The sequence below is a fragment of the Bufo gargarizans genome, chromosome 2 (assembly GCF_014858855.1).
Source record: "Bufo gargarizans isolate SCDJY-AF-19 chromosome 2, ASM1485885v1, whole genome shotgun sequence".
NCBI classification, from domain to species: domain Eukaryota; kingdom Metazoa; phylum Chordata; class Amphibia; order Anura; family Bufonidae; genus Bufo; species Bufo gargarizans.
The window spans coordinates 369126117-369142133 of NC_058081.1; the positions used below are offsets into that span (position 1 = coordinate 369126117).

The following is a 16017-nucleotide window of genomic DNA, read 5'->3' on the forward strand; positions in this document are numbered from 1 at the left end:
GTTTGCAAATGCTATAAGTTACTTTTACCCAAACCATATTTTGTTTGCCCAAACATTTTTTTTTTTATCAAAGACATGTAGAACAATAAATTTAGCGAAAAATTTATATATGGATGTCGTTTTTTTTGCTAAATTTTACAGCTGAAAGTGAAAAATTTCATTTTTTTGCAAAAAAAATCGTTAAATTTCGATTAATAACAAAAAAAGTAAAAATGTCAGCAGCAATGAAATACCACCAAATGAAAGCTCTATTAGTGAGAAGAAAAGGAGGTAAAATTAATTTGGGTAATAAGTTGCATGACCGAGCGATAAACGGTGAAAGTAGTGTAGTGCAGAAGTGTAAAAAGTGGCCTGGTCATGAAGGGGGTTTTAGCTAGTGGGGTTGAAGTGGTTAAATGACTCAGTCAATAGCAACTGCAGCATCTATAGAATTTGACAGAGGGATAGCCAGCAAGAAGAAGGGGTGCTTTTGGGTTTTAATGGAAGTCAGAAGGCAAACAAAGGCCTCAAAGTCTACCATGGTGAACACCTATATTAGGTCATGCCAGATGCATGACCTAATAGACTGGCTGTCAGTTTTAAACTGACAGGCAATGATGCTTTGGGTTGCCAGGAGTTACATTAATCAAAACCAGCTGGATAAAAAAAAAAAAAACTTGTCCTTGTTGTCCATAACAACCGATCAAAGCTCAGCTTTCATTTTTCCAAAGCAGTTGCACTAGCAGCTGAACTCAGTTTAGTTACTGAAAAAGGACAGTTTTGATACAGGAGACCCTAAATACATTTCAAACCATTATAGAAGTGATCAATTCCATTTTCTAGTACCTTAAAAATTCTGATTCAATTGAATAAACTGTAGTAAATATTTTTTTTAAATTAAAATATATATTATTATAGCATTTCCCCAACATGTCCTTTTCCCAAGCAGTCCCTGGAAGCTCACATAGTAGTCATACCCAAGTCAAACAAAGATGGTACTATATGTAGTAATTATAGGCCAATATCTTTGATAAATTGTGATATTAAGATCAATTCAAAAATGTTGCTAAACATATTAAGTAAAATCCTGCCTGAAATTATAAATAGAGAGATCAAGTAGGATTTGTCTCCGGTAGGGAAGCAAGGGACAATTCCATTTGCACCATTACAATAATTTTGCAGGTTTAGAAGCAAAAGACTCCCATGTGCCTGATGTCACTTGATGCTGAAAAAGCATTCAATAGGGTACACTGGCAGTTCATGTTGGCATCCTTAAAACAAATAGGTTTGGGATAGAGATATGTACAGGTGGTGGCAGCACTGTATAGTCCACAGCACTAGTACGAACAAATGGTATTTTGGCCCCTTCCGTTGAAATACATAATGGTACGCGCCAGGGCTTCCCCCCTGTCCCCTCTTCTATATGTCTTAACAATGGAACATCTGGCAGAGGCAATAAGGAATAACCCAAATATTAAAGGCATAGAGACCCCGAACATTTAGCATAAGCTTGCGCTCTATGCTGACGACCTACAGTACAGACCAAAAGTTTGGACACACCTTCTCATTCAAAGAGTTTTCTTTATTTTCATGACTATGAAAATTGTAGATTCCCACTGAAGGTATCAAAACTATGAATTAACACATGTGAAATTATATACATAGCAAAAAAGTGTGAAACAACTGAAAATATGTCATATTCTAGGTTCTTCAAAGTAGCCACCTTTTGCTTTGATTACTGCTTTGCACACTCTTGGCATTCTCTTGATGAGCTTCAAGAGGTAGTCGCCTGAAATGGTTTTCACTTCACAGGTGTGCCCTGTCAGGTTTAAAAAGTGGGATTTCTTGCCTTATAAATGGGGTTGGGACCATCAGTTGCGTTGTGAAGTCAGGTGGATACACAGCTGATAGTCCTACTGAATAGACTGTTAGAATTTGTATTATGGCAAGAAAAAAGCAGCTAAGTAAAGAAAAACGAGTGGCCATCATTACTTTAAGAAATGAAGGTCAGTCAGTCCGAAAAATTGGGAAAACTTTGAAAGTATCCCCAAGTGCAGTCACAAAAACCATCAAGCGCTACAAAGAAACTGACTCACATGCGGACCGCCCCAGGAAAGGAAGACCAAGAGTCACCTCTACTGCGGAGGATAATTTCATCCGAGTCACCAGCCTCAGAAATAGCAGGTTAACAGCAGCTCAGATTAGAGACCAGGTCAATGCCACACAGAGTTCTAGCAGCAGACACATCTCTAGAACAACTGTTAAGAGGAGACTTTGTGAATCAGACCTTCATTGTAGAATATCTGCTAGGAAACCACTGCTAAGGACAGGCAACAAGCAGAAGAGACTTGTTTGGGCTAAAGAACACAAGGAATGGACATTAGACCAGTGGAAATCTGTGCTTTGGTCTGATGAGTCCAAATTTTAGATCTTTGCTTCCAACCATCGTGTCTTTGTGCGACGCAGAAAAGGTTGGACTCTACATGCCTGGTTCCCACCGTGAAGCATGGAGGAGGAGGTGTGATGGTGTGGGGGTGCTTTGCTGGTGACACTGTTGGGGATTTATTCAAAATTGAAGGCATACTGAACCAGCATGGCTACCACAGCATCTTGCAGCGGCATGCTATTCCATCCCTTTCGCGTTTAGTTGGACCATCATTTATTTTTCAACAGGACAATGACCCCAAACACACCTCCAGGCTGTGTAAGGGCTATTTGACCATGAAGGAGAGTGATGGGGTGCTGTGCCAGATGGCCTGGCCTCCTCAGTCACCGGATCTGAACCCAATCGAGATGGTTTGGGGTGAGCTGGACCGCAGAGTGAAGGCAAAAGGGGCAACAAGTGCTAAGCATCTCTGGGAACTCCTTCAAGACTGTTGGAAGACCATTTCAGGTGACTACCTCTTGAAGCTCATCAAGAGAATGCCAAGAGTTTGCAAAGCACTAATCAAAGCAAAAGGTGGCTACTTTGAAGAACCTAGAATATGACATATTTTCAGTTGTTTCACACTTTTTTGTTATGTATATAATTCCACATGTGTTAATTCATAGTTTTGATGCCTTCAGTGTGAATCTACAATTTCCATAGTCATGAAAATAATGAAAACTCTTTGAATGAGAAGGTGTGTCCAAACTTTTGGTCTGTAGTGTACTTCTGTACATGACTTCCCCTCATATCTCTATACCATCTTTGCTCCAGGAATTTGGTAGATTTAGCCACCTTAGCAACTTTAAGGTGACCATTACTAAAACCGAACTATTAAATATCTTCCTCTCCCAAGAGGAGGTATCATCTATCCTAAATCATTTCTATTTCAAATGGAAAGACCAAAGCTTGACATACCTAGGCATTCAAATTCCCACACAATTACACCTATTATTCCCCCTGAACTACTTGCCACTGCAGAGGAGAACTCTTGAAGATCTACAGCTGTATAAACTCAAACATCTCTCTTGGTTGGTCGCATGAACACTGTCAAAATGGATATTCTGCCGAGGTTTCTATACTTCTTCCAAACAATACCTATTCAGGCTCCCAAAAAGTATATCTTAGAACTACAAAAAGCTTTCAATAGGTTTATTTGGCATGCTAGTAAACCTAGATTGAATAAAAAGGTCCTAATTAAGCATAAATCCCTGGGTGGATTTGGTCTCCAGATATTCACATCTATTATGATGCGGTGGTACTCACCAGACTTATAGATTGGATGCACAAAGGCTCAAAGAAACTTTGGGTCACCTTGGAGCAGTCTTTGTCACCTCTTTCCATCCAAACTGTACCCTGGATCAATATGGCAGATAGACCTCCTAGCGAAGATTGGCCCTACCTTGTAAGACATGCCCTTGCTGTTTGGGAGGACTGGATTGCCAAATCGCAGATTACTTTTAGACCTCGGCCCATGCCCCCTCTGCACGGGAATCCAGCATTTACTTTAGGTTTGGTTCCCTCATCCGTCCTCATTAAAACTGTACACAACCGTTTACTAAGTCCTGACTTCAGGGAAGCTGTCTTCATTTGAAGCTTTACGCCAGAACGCTGCCTTTAACATGACATCATGGTTGGGATACGCCCAGATAAATTCCTTTTTTCTAACTACATTCTCCAAGTAGGTGTTGGGCCCGCTGATGGATTTTTACAAAGTATGTCTACAATCAGGGGAAAATAGAGGTATCTTGTCCACATTATATGGAGTCCTTATGGACCTCCATAGTGGGGATAAGTCACAATTTTTTGATAAATAGGAATGTGACTTATAGGTCCGATTCACTGAGGAGGAGGTGAGGAAGATGTGTACGTTCTCCCATGGAATATCACTGGCGGCGCATGTTAAAGAGAAGAATTTCTAAATTCTCTCTAGATGGTATTACTGTCCTACCACACTACATCATATGTTTCCATCCGTTTCAGAGAGGGGCTGGAGATGCGAGAGAGATAGGGTTTCCCTACTACATATATGGTGGAGTTGCCCAACAATTCACTCGTTCTGGGAGTAAATCTTGCAGATATACGCTAAGTACTCTGGCAAGATGATTCCTAACACTTCCCAACTAACCCTGCTGTCTCTTATTCCTGGCTCCCTTGCCCAAGTCAAGAAAGGAATTGGAAGTTCAGTTCCCCACCTACAGTACATGAATGGACAAAGGAGCTAATATACGGTATATATTGCGAATGGAAGAGTTGATAGCAGATCAGCAAGAAAGGTCTGAGATATTTACTTCCTCGACTCTCTAGATTTTGGGAACATGCTATGATCTTTTTAAATTCATAGATTTGACCTATATTCTGGTTCTCACTGAACATAACTTTATGGCCTGGTTCCTGCTTAATCCCCCCCCTCCTTTCTCTTTACTTGCCTATGTTATTTAAGAGTGTAAAATTTGCGTTTCTTCAGAAATAACAGTGAGAAGAAATAGAGTACAGAAGACAGATTGTAATCATTCTCACATATTTTATTGCTTACAGTAGGCTGTACTGATAGAGATAGTATCAGTGTATATGATCAAAGTACATATGTCTTCATCTGTAACTTTGCAATTTGGATCCTGCGTGGTCCTGTATTTGAACTGTTCATGTAATAGTTGTCCATTATTGGTTGTACTGTTATACCTGAAAACCGTAATAAAAACAGAGTAAACATAAAATATATATTATTAAAATAGACACCACCACAATTTTAACAATCCATACAAAACTGTATTTTGCATGGTGTAAAAAATAAGGCACAAAACAGCGTTGGAAGTGCAGTTTATTTCATGTTCCCTCTGAAAAAATAAAAGCAAAAGTTAAAACTATATATATATATATATATATATATATATATATATATACATATATGTCCCAAAATAAAACAAAAAAACCCTATGACCCATCCCACAAAAATATGGCTATGTCAAATGAAAAATTAAAGTATCAAAATGTGGCGATATAAAAATTTATTTCAATAAAACATGTTTTTATTTTCAAAAAATTATAATAATTGTATAACTTTGTTATAGGGGTAATAGTAGTTAACCATGGAGTAAAGATAACATTAAATAAAACTGCATGTTTTTTTTTTTATTAAAAAAGTAATGGAAGAATTACTGTCATTTTACACCCATCCCACTAAAGAAAAATAAAACTTAAAGGGGTTCTCCATGAATTAAGAACATTTTACTTAAATATTACTTTATTATAAATATATTCTCAAATACAATTCATTAGTTAGAATGGCTCGTTTTGTCTGTTGAACAATCATCAGGGGAAATAAAATAGCCACCTTTCTATTTGTTCATGCCAAGGTTTGTTTTCTGTTGTTTTTTTTTTTTGTGCTATATATGTATTAAAAAATATAATAGAAAGAGAATTTACAAAACAAATAGACCAGGTCTTGATGAGTTTATACCCCAATTATCAACTAAAACACACATACATTCTATTGTGTGCTCTTGATTATTAAACCAATGAAATGCTGTGTATATTGTGTAAGAATTTGTGATGAAGATTTTTTTTCATATTATTCTTCAGATGGATGAAATTAAAGCAAAGGACAGGATAATATTCTCCCTAGAAAAAGAATTGGAGACACAAATTAGCTCTCTCCAGAAACTGCAGTTGCAGAAAGAAGCGTTGGATGAGCAATTATTTCTGGTGAAAGAAGCGGAGTGTAATGTAGGAAGTCCCAAACGTGAAATCCCAGGAAGGGCAGGAGATGGATCGGAGCACTGTGGAAGTCCGGTGAGACAGATGACAAATTGAACAAAAACCAAAAACAGCGGGCGCCGCTAGAGATCACATTAATGTGCACAACATAGATATCCTAAACTATGCAAAAGCATACATGTGGAAATAGGCAGCACCTCTAAATCCCAGTACAGTAATCTTTTATTGAGTACAAACGTTTTAAGGAGGTATAAACAGACAAACATTTGTAAAAACATCTAAACAAACACATAAATGAACATACTTACTTGTCCCATGCCCCCAAGGAAGCTTCAGCTATGGATATACTGTATGTGTAGGATTAAATCTACTCCCATGATACATCACAAACGTAAACCTGGTCACTATTGGGGCGTCTGCCTATGTCTACTATGTCTGTATTTTGGTATTTCTCCTATGTATTTTTTATTGTTTCTGCATTATTTGTGTAAAAATCCTGTAAGTTGTGACCTTACTACTTTCACTCTTTACTCGTATATGATTGACCCATTGCCAATTTCAGGTATTATGGTATTATTTCAGGTATTATTATTTGTGCACAGTTTCACTTTGGTATGTTTGTTCTTCACATTTATACTACTGATATGTTATTTCTTTTTTATAGGGAGACATTGTCCTAGTGGCTACAAAATATGTATATTCATGTGGGGGTCCTGGACCTTATTGGGGTCGGGACCAGTATATATTTCCATTTATATACTGTTTTTAGGTTTTTATGAATGTTTGTCTGCTGTTTATATCTCTTTGTAACTTTTGCTCTCAATAAGTATTATTATTAAATTGTGATTCGAACCACAACTGCAATTGCCGGCTAGCACATGAACATGCTATTTGTTTCAAGCATGTACAAATGTGGCCCGACAACTAAAGGTATGGCCCAGCAATTATCAGTGAGCTGCATGCACATCCCACAGGCAGGGTGCATTGTATATGGGCTTTTTTCATGTTTATAGTTTTGTTAGGCTGCTTTCTCAAAGTCAGTGTTGGATCAGTGACTCTCATCAGTGATTGTGAGCCAAAACCAGGAATGGAGCCTCCAAAGAGAAAATAAAAAAATGCACCTGGTTTTGGCTGTGTGAAAGCATCCTTTCATTGTAACAGCTGATTATACTCCAGAACCCCCCGAACCCAGCTGAAACCTATATTGCTCTATGTGTTCCTAAGGAATCCTGCTTGGATCTGCTTTGCAAAAACACAAAGAGGGTAATTTATTAAGACCAGCATTTTAGACACAGGTCTTAATAACCCCTTTCTCTGGTGGTGGGTCCGCCGAAGGTATGTACAGACGCAGGCCTCTACATTACTTTGGGTATCTACCGCTGGTCTAATTGTAAGCCAACTCCCTTGATCCCTTAAATTTAGACCATTTTCTACACCTAAAATATGTGTAGAAAATGATAAATGAGACGACCCACCCCCTTCTACACCCCCTTTTTTAGACCTGTCATGAGCGGGGAAAAGTTACAGATTGCAGCACAAATAACCTTTGCGCCGCAATCAGCGACAGATATATGCCAGAAAACTGGCATATATCAGGTCATAAATGATCCCCAAAGTATTCAAATGTCTGTACCTAAGCCTGAACCATGCAATATGTACCTATGGGTGCCAGTAATCGGGACAGCCGCAACGTTACAGTAGAGCTCTTATGTCCCACTGAATACTGTCACAAACCGCATGATCCGACCTGTCTTAGCATAGCCTATGTTTTCTGGACACTTGTATCATGCGGTCTGTTATCCACTGACCAAATATAAGATGATCATTATCAAAAAGGTGAAAAAAAGGAAGTGGATAATATGGAGACATGACAGATTACAAATGCTATTTATCAGGGTTGCTCAACTTGCGGCCCTCCAGCTGTTTCAAAACTACAACTCCCAGCATGCCCTAATAGCTGTAGGCTGTCCAGGCATGATGGGAGTTGTAGTTTTGCAACAGCTGCTGGACCACAGGTTGGGCATCCCTGCTATATATAATGCAAACTGGACCTAAGGTAAATGGTTTTTTACCGTTTATGAGGAGCAAATCCATTATAAAGTAGTGCACTGAGGGATATCTGCCCTGCTAGGAGGTTTGAGAAGCAGACAGTCCCTGTATTCTGGCAATGACCCAGCAGGCACACATTGTTTCAATACAGTTCTATTTATTGGATTGAGACTACTTGGCATGCTTTTATTGAACACCTTTAAATAGAAAAGCAATTGTTAATTATAAAAGGCATTACAAGACTTACATTATATTTAATGACACTAGTGAAATCATCAAATAGTGTAAAGTAATCAGCTTTAATAAGTATGATTTTATATGCATACTGGGAAAATAAAGAAAAATGAGTATCTCATACAATGAAATGATCTGTTTGTAGGACTTGCGAAGGAATCAAAAAAGAATGGCAGAGTTAAATGCTACAATCCGTAAACTGGAGGACAGAAATACTTTGCTTGTGGATGAGAGAAATGAACTGGTAATGTATCTCCCCATGTTATTGTTTAATTACTGGTGAATAACATGCCTTGATAGTTAGATGGGGGCAGTGGCGTACATAGAGAAGTAAGGGCCCATAGCAAGGATCAAATCAGGCCCCCACATAGGACAGAAGTGTTTCTGCCTTGGGACATTTTTCTAAAGGTTGTTCCTTTAGAGGGTAGTTTTCACCTCCAGTAGAAGAGGAGATAATCCCAAGTAAGACTAGGCCCCCTCTTGTCCTGGGCCCCATAGCAGTCACATGGTCTGCTGCTATGGTAGTTACGCCCCTGGATGCGGGGACTAGATAGTCCAGCTAGTGAAGCTGTTACGCTGCCACTGTCTCGCTCCTCCTAGCGGCCTTGGGTGCCTTGTTACTCACCCTCTTGGTGCTTCTGTTTTACTGGTGGTCCAGACCCATTTGCCCTCCTCTGGAGGCCCTGCCACCATAGTCCCATATGTCTCTTCCTCATGCAGGCCACAACTAGCACTTGTCACCACCTCTTCTTCTGCCTGCCCATAGGATGCGCACACACCCGCTACCCAGCACTTAAATATCCAGTGTGCATGCACCTAATCTTCAGCAGCCAGTGACTGGCCATCTTGTGGTACATGAGGTGTGCTGTTCCATTTGTCTGCCTGTGTTCTCACCTCTGCCTGTTTTTTTCTGATTCTGACCCTCCGCTGCTGACCTGACCTGTGCATGATTACTGTATTGACCTTTAGTGTGCCTGCCCTGACCTCGACCTGTTACTGACTACGAGTTTAGCCTGATTCCCCTGTGCCTCACACTGGTTTCTCTGATCCCTGTGAGTCAGCTGTCAACTACCCCAGGTGGTAGCAGCCTAGTGGTGATATCCAAATCCCTGTACTGGTGTTAAAGTGTGAATACAAGGGGACTACCAGAGACTTCCGTCCTCCTGCCACAGACTACATTCTCACATACATGTAGTATGTAGTAGTTGACAGTGTATATTATTTCATCTCAGGGGCATAACAACAGAAGGGCAGAAGCTGTAGTTATGATTGGGCCCTGATGTCCGATTAACCCCAAACAGGATTTTGCAACATAAGGGGACACTAGTACTCAAAATGACATGTAATGGTTCAAGGGCCTTGTTTCAGATTCTGCTTTGGGGTCAGAGCATATGTCTCATGTTTTATTGTTATGTTAGATGGGGTAATGTCTTCATCCGATGGATGTACAAGTAGTAATGGGATATGTTATTTTCAGTTACGGAGAGTCCGAGAAGCAGAAAAACAATGCAAACCTCTCCTAGAAAAGAACAAGTGCCTCACTAAAAGAAACGATGAATTAATGCAATCCTTGCAACGTATGGAAGAGAAGCTGAAAACCCTTTCTAAGGAGAATGCAGAGATGGTATGTATTAAGTTATTGTTTTATACTGTTAGACCATATTCACATAGCAAAATTTCTAGTATGGGAAAAAAAAACATCAGATCCATGAATTGGCTGCAGATTTTACCCTTTGCACAAGCCCTGTCCATATGCCCAATTAGACTTTTTTTATACTGTTTAAAAAGATAAACTTTCGTCTTTAGCGAGAGAAAATCATATCCCACCCACCATTGAAGAAGCTGAGATCCTTAAATGACCTTGATCAAGCTGAGGATGAGCAAGAGATTGAATTCCTGAAGTTACAAGTGGTAGAACAACAGAACATCATTGATGATTTAACAAGGGTAAGTACAACTGAATTGTAAAGTTCTGACAATTGTAATGTTCTGAAGCGGGGTAAGTGACACAGACGCAACAGTCCCAATGCAGTAATGTAGAGATTTATTTCAACTCCACAGGGTTCAGCAAGATAACAGAAATAAACAAACCAAAAACACATTCGCCTGGTTCGGCTAAACAGAAGTAACAGCAAAACGCATTCACCTGGCTCAGCTGGTATCATGACTGAGGCCCCTGCCTCGCTCTCCCAGGGTATGGTAACACTTGGCTCTGTTACCAGCCTGTAGACTGCTGGTGTCTCGCAGCTGGGTTGTTTGCAGAGAGACACTGCTGGTTCCCTCAGACTTTTATGCACCTTTAATGAGGAACTCTTTCCTCAGCTGAACGGGCTGAGTCTTCCCCACTCTCTGTAATGGAGTGGAAGTGGGAGTGGTGAATCCCACCACCACCTATTCCCCACTCCAACCAAGCCGGCCCTGATTTTACCATTTACCAACAGTTCAGCAACTAGGCTGCTGAACAAAACAATATTATCCAGCTTTTAATATCTCGCCCAGCTTAACTTTCTGGGCGAGATATACACTCCCTCCAATAAAATTCCTGCTGTCTGCCTACATATCCCCCCCCCCCCCTCTTCTCCAGACTGGAGGTATGGGCCCGTTGAGCCACCATGCAATGGATTCTTGACAGTGTGTCTGCATTGCCCTGTGACTTCCCTGATCTATGTTCTAGGGAAAAACTAAAATTCTGTAGAGCGAGAAACCATCTTGTAACCCTGTCAACTTCCTGTTTAAATATAGTATTGAGTGTTCTTCACCGTTTACTGTTTGGGATAGTACTGCTCCCAATCCTGTGTCAGAGGCGTCTGTCTGTACCAAGAACTCCTTGGTAAAATCCGGTGCAACCAACAACGGTCGTTCACACAGAGCCGATTTCACACTGTGAAACGCTTTCTCAGCTTCTGGGGACTAAGACACCATTATGGACTTGGTTCCTTTTGTCAAGTCCATCAACGGTGCTGCTATTGCCGAAAAATTTGGTACAAACCTCCGGTAGTACCAGTGATCCCTATTAAGGCCGCCACTTGGTTAGTTACTGGCCTCGGCCAATTCTGTATCGCCTCCACTTTCTCCACCTGGGGCTTAATTATACCTCTGCCTATGACATATCCTAGGTATTTGGCTTCTTCCAGTCCCACTGCACACTTTTCTGCATTTATTATTAGACCTGCGTCACTTATAGCATCTAGAACTGCTTGTGACTTCCCCAATCTGCACTAAACACAACCACATTGTCTAGGTAAGCTGCTGCGTAACGACTATGGGGTCTCAAAATCAAATCCATCAACCTCTGGAATGTTGGCAGCGCCTCATTTAACTTAAACGGCATGTTCTTGTACTGGAACAAACCTTCTGGGGTGGAAAAAGCTGTTTTTTCCTTGGCTCTATCTGTTAAGGTAATTTGCCAATACCCTTTGGTCAGATCCAGAGTCGTCATATATCTGGCCCTTTGAAATTCGGATATGAGTGGCTCTACTTTGTGTGGGGAATTCTGGCTGGGTGCACGGTCAAATGTAAACCCCCATTTACTTAATAAATGCTGAAAGAAATGGAATGACCAGCACTCACAATATACTAGGGTCACGCAGAAAATGCTAATGTCAGATTTAAAATTTATTCACATCTATAACACAAATAAAACATCTAGATTAGCCAATATTACTAAATTACAATAAAAATTTACAATATAAAATACTGGACCACCTGAATCTACAATCGTAAGATCTTAATGGCTAAATAAGTCACAATATACTGATGTACAAAATAATCGCTGGTTTGTTGCAAAAGTTCGTAATCAGACTCTGGTGGAGTAATAAATCAGATAGAAAAGCTGCTTCGAAAAAATATTTTCAAGTGAAAAAATATTTTCGAATGGAAAAATATTTTCGAATGGGAAAAGGAGATATATTGGATATATGGGTGCACAATGGCTGAATGCTTCCTCAGTTCTTACTTATATTTACAATCGAACTGTATTGCGGCGATAATTCAGATGAAGGGTGAATTCAATATGGTCGCTTGGTTCACTGCGATAATTTAAATGGAAGATAAATTCAGTCTAGCCACTTGGTTCGCGTTCTTTTTTCAGATAAAAATCAGTATAGGATCTTATATCTATGCACAATCTAACTCCTATGGAGCGATATTTTCAGATAGCGAGTACTTTCAATATGACCGCTTGAATAAAGCCAGCACAAATATCTAACTTGATGTTCAGTTCAAGTGCTGTTGTGAGTCAATATTGTGAGAATTGGTATAGTACTCACGTTTTTGCAGTCCTGACTCTCAGTCCATTTTGGCGCTGAATTCAAATCACCTCCTGTTGCTGATATATAACTTGATCCTTTCCCACTAATCTGTGGCGTCTTTATCATGACTGGTCTAAAGCAAATATTTTTCAGTGCCTTTGGAAGAAGGAATCATAAGAAAACTACTGGTAGTCAACACATGGAGAAAATACTGACTTAAACGCTTGGCATGTCTAAGGGTATAACAAAACAACAACAAATACAGGTGCACTCTGCGGTCTCACTAAACCCTCAAACTGATTTTAAAATTGAGAGATTAGTCAACATGTCCTACGGTGTAGAACATGTCTAAGCCCGGGCACCACGTCAAGGTTTCTCAAGTAGCCCGGGACCTAACGCTCTCCTACCTGCGCCGTATGGGCGATACCAGGAGCCAGTGGGCAAATTACAGGAGCATGAGGCCGACTCACAAACAGCTCACCAGTTACCTCCAGCATGTAACCATGCTTGCAATGGGAGGAGGGAGGAGTCTGTGAGTCCCACTCAAGACTGACTGATATGGCCCAGGCCTCACAGGTGCACCTAAATGTGGCCTGTAGATGGAAAACAGGCACATTTGAATTGGAGTTTATACACCTCCAGGAATCTATATATACAAACCAAAAAAGACAAGGTGGCATTAGCAGGAGGTGCTCAAACCCACATGCAGTCGTGCATATATATAGGGGAGCAAATCCTGCACTTGTGGCCCGTTGCTAATGGCGATCCCCAGCAAAATGCATACGGTGGAGGATGCCCGCGGCGAACCACAAGTACCACAATAGACATCTCACACAAGGTAACAAGTGCGGATGTAATAATCAATATAACAATATAACAAAACAACAACAAATACAGGTGCACTCTGCGGTCTCACTAAACCCTCAAACTGATTTTAAAATTGAGAGATTAGTCAACATGTCCTACGGTGTAGAACATGTCTAAGCCCGGGCACCACGTCAAGGTTTCTCAAGTAGCCCGGGACCTAACGCTCTCCTACCTGCGCCGTATGGGCGATACCAGGAGCCAGTGGGCAAATTACAGGAGCATGAGGCCGACTCACAAACAGCTCACCAGTTACCTCCAGCATGTAACCATGCTTGCAATGGGAGGAGGGAGGAGTCTGTGAGTCCCACTCAAGACTGACTGATATGGCCCAGGCCTCACAGGTGCACCTAAATGTGGCCTGTAGATGGAAAACAGGCACATTTGAATTGGAGTTTATACACCTCCAGGAATCTATATATACAAACCAAAAAAGACAAGGTGGCATTAGCAGGAGGTGCTCAAACCCACATGCAGTCGTGCATATATATAGGGGAGCAAATCCTGCACTTGTGGCCCGTTGCTAATGGCGATCCCCAGCAAAATGCATACGGTGGAGGATGCCCGCGGCGAACCACAAGTACCACAATAGACATCTCACACAAGGTAACAAGTGCGGATGTAATAATCAATATAACAATACAACAACAAATACAGGTGCACTCTGCGGTCTCACTAAACCCTCAAACTGATTTTAAAATTGAGAGATTAGTCAACATGTCCTACGGTGTAGAACATGTCTAAGCCCGGGCACCACGTCAAGGTTTCTCAAGTAGCCCGGGACCTAACGCTCTCCTACCTGCGCCGTATGGGCGATACCAGGAGCCAGTGGGCAAATTACAGGAGCATGAGGCCGACTCACAAACTGCTCACCAGTTACCTCCAGCATGTAACCATGCTTGCAATGGGAGGAGGGAGGAGTCTGTGAGTCCCACTCAAGACTGACTGATATGGCCCAGGCCTCACAGGTGCACCTAAATGTGGCCTGTAGATGGAAAACAGGCACATTTGAATTGGAGTTTATACACCTCCAGGAATCTATATATACAAACCAAAAAAGACAAGGTGGCATTAGCAGGAGGTGCTCAAACCCACATGCAGTCGTGCATATATATAGGGGAGCAAATCCTGCACTTGTGGCCCGTTGCTAATGGCAATCCCCAGCAAAATGCATACGGTGGAGGATGCCCGCGGCGAACCACAAGTACCACAATAGACATCTCACACAAGGTAACAAGTGCGGATGTAATAATCAATATAACAATATAACAAAACAACAACAAATACAGGTGCACTCTGCGGTCTCACTAAACCCTCAAACTGATTTTAAAATTGAGAGATTAGTCAACATGTCCTACGGTGTAGAACATGTCTAAGCCCGGGCACCACGTCAAGGTTTCTCAAGTAGCCCGGGACCTAACGCTCTCCTACCTGCGCCGTATGGGCGATACCAGGAGCCAGTGGGCAAATTACAGGAGCATGAGGCCGACTCACAAACAGCTCACCAGTTACCTCCAGCATGTAACCATGCTTGCAATGGGAGGAGGGAGGAGTCTGTGAGTCCCACTCAAGACTGACTGATATTGCCCAGGCCTCACAGGTGCACCTAAATGTGGCCTGTAGATGGAAAACAGGCACATTTGAATTGGAGTTTATACACCTCCAGGAATCTATATATACAAACCAAAAAAGACAAGGTGGCATTAGCAGGAGGTGCTCAAACCCACATGCAGTCGTGCATATATATAGGGGAGCAAATCCTGCACTTGTGGCCCGTTGATAATGGCGATCCCCAGCAAAATGCATACGGTGGAGGATGCCCGCGGCGAACCACAAGTACCACAATAGACATCTCACCCAAGGTAACAAGTGCGGATGTAATAATCAATATAACAATATAACAAAACAACAACAAATACATGTGCACTCTGCGGTCTCACTAAACCCTCAAACTGATTTTAAAATTGAGAGATTAGTCAACATGTCCTACGGTGTAGAACATGTCTAAGCCCGGGCACCACGTCAAGGTTTCTCAAGTAGCATGTCTAAGGGTATCAGCCCTCAGTTGGGTGGTACCAAAGTTATCACGGGTTACCTCCAACTCGGGTATTTCTCGGGGGGTTGGGGTCAACGTCATCTTCCCCTGCTAAGACCTGTAGTGGAGACGTCTCGTCCTCTCCTTTGGGATCGGTCCTAACGTTATAGTCCAGTGGTGGATCCTGCTCTCTCTATGCTACGGCCCCATTTTTCCATAATGCCCAAAACAGAGGGAAATCCCGCCCCACAATTACACTATGCATAAGGGTTTTTACCACCCCAACTTCATATTCTACTGTTCCCTGTGGCGTCTCTATTTTTGCGAGGGCCACAGGATACCTTCAGGTGTCACCATGAATACACACTACATTCACAAATCGATCCGGGACACAGGTTCCGGGTACAAGGCTGGCATGCACTAAGGTCTTTAAACTACCGGAGTCTCGCAAAGACGTGACCAGG

At 41.5% G+C, this 16017-nt stretch overlaps 1 protein-coding gene across 1 annotated transcript in view; it reads left to right on the plus strand.

The window, feature by feature from the left end:
* The window catches only part of JAKMIP2 (janus kinase and microtubule interacting protein 2), a 161733-nt gene that overhangs the window by 97470 nt on the left and 48246 nt on the right, over positions 1–16017 (plus strand). The window contains exons 5-8 of the mRNA XM_044280740.1: positions 5987–6196; positions 8550–8648; positions 9882–10028; positions 10211–10351. Of these exons, the coding sequence (XP_044136675.1) occupies positions 5987–6196; positions 8550–8648; positions 9882–10028; positions 10211–10351 (597 nt within the window). The remainder of the gene's footprint in view (positions 1–5986; positions 6197–8549; positions 8649–9881; positions 10029–10210; positions 10352–16017) is intronic.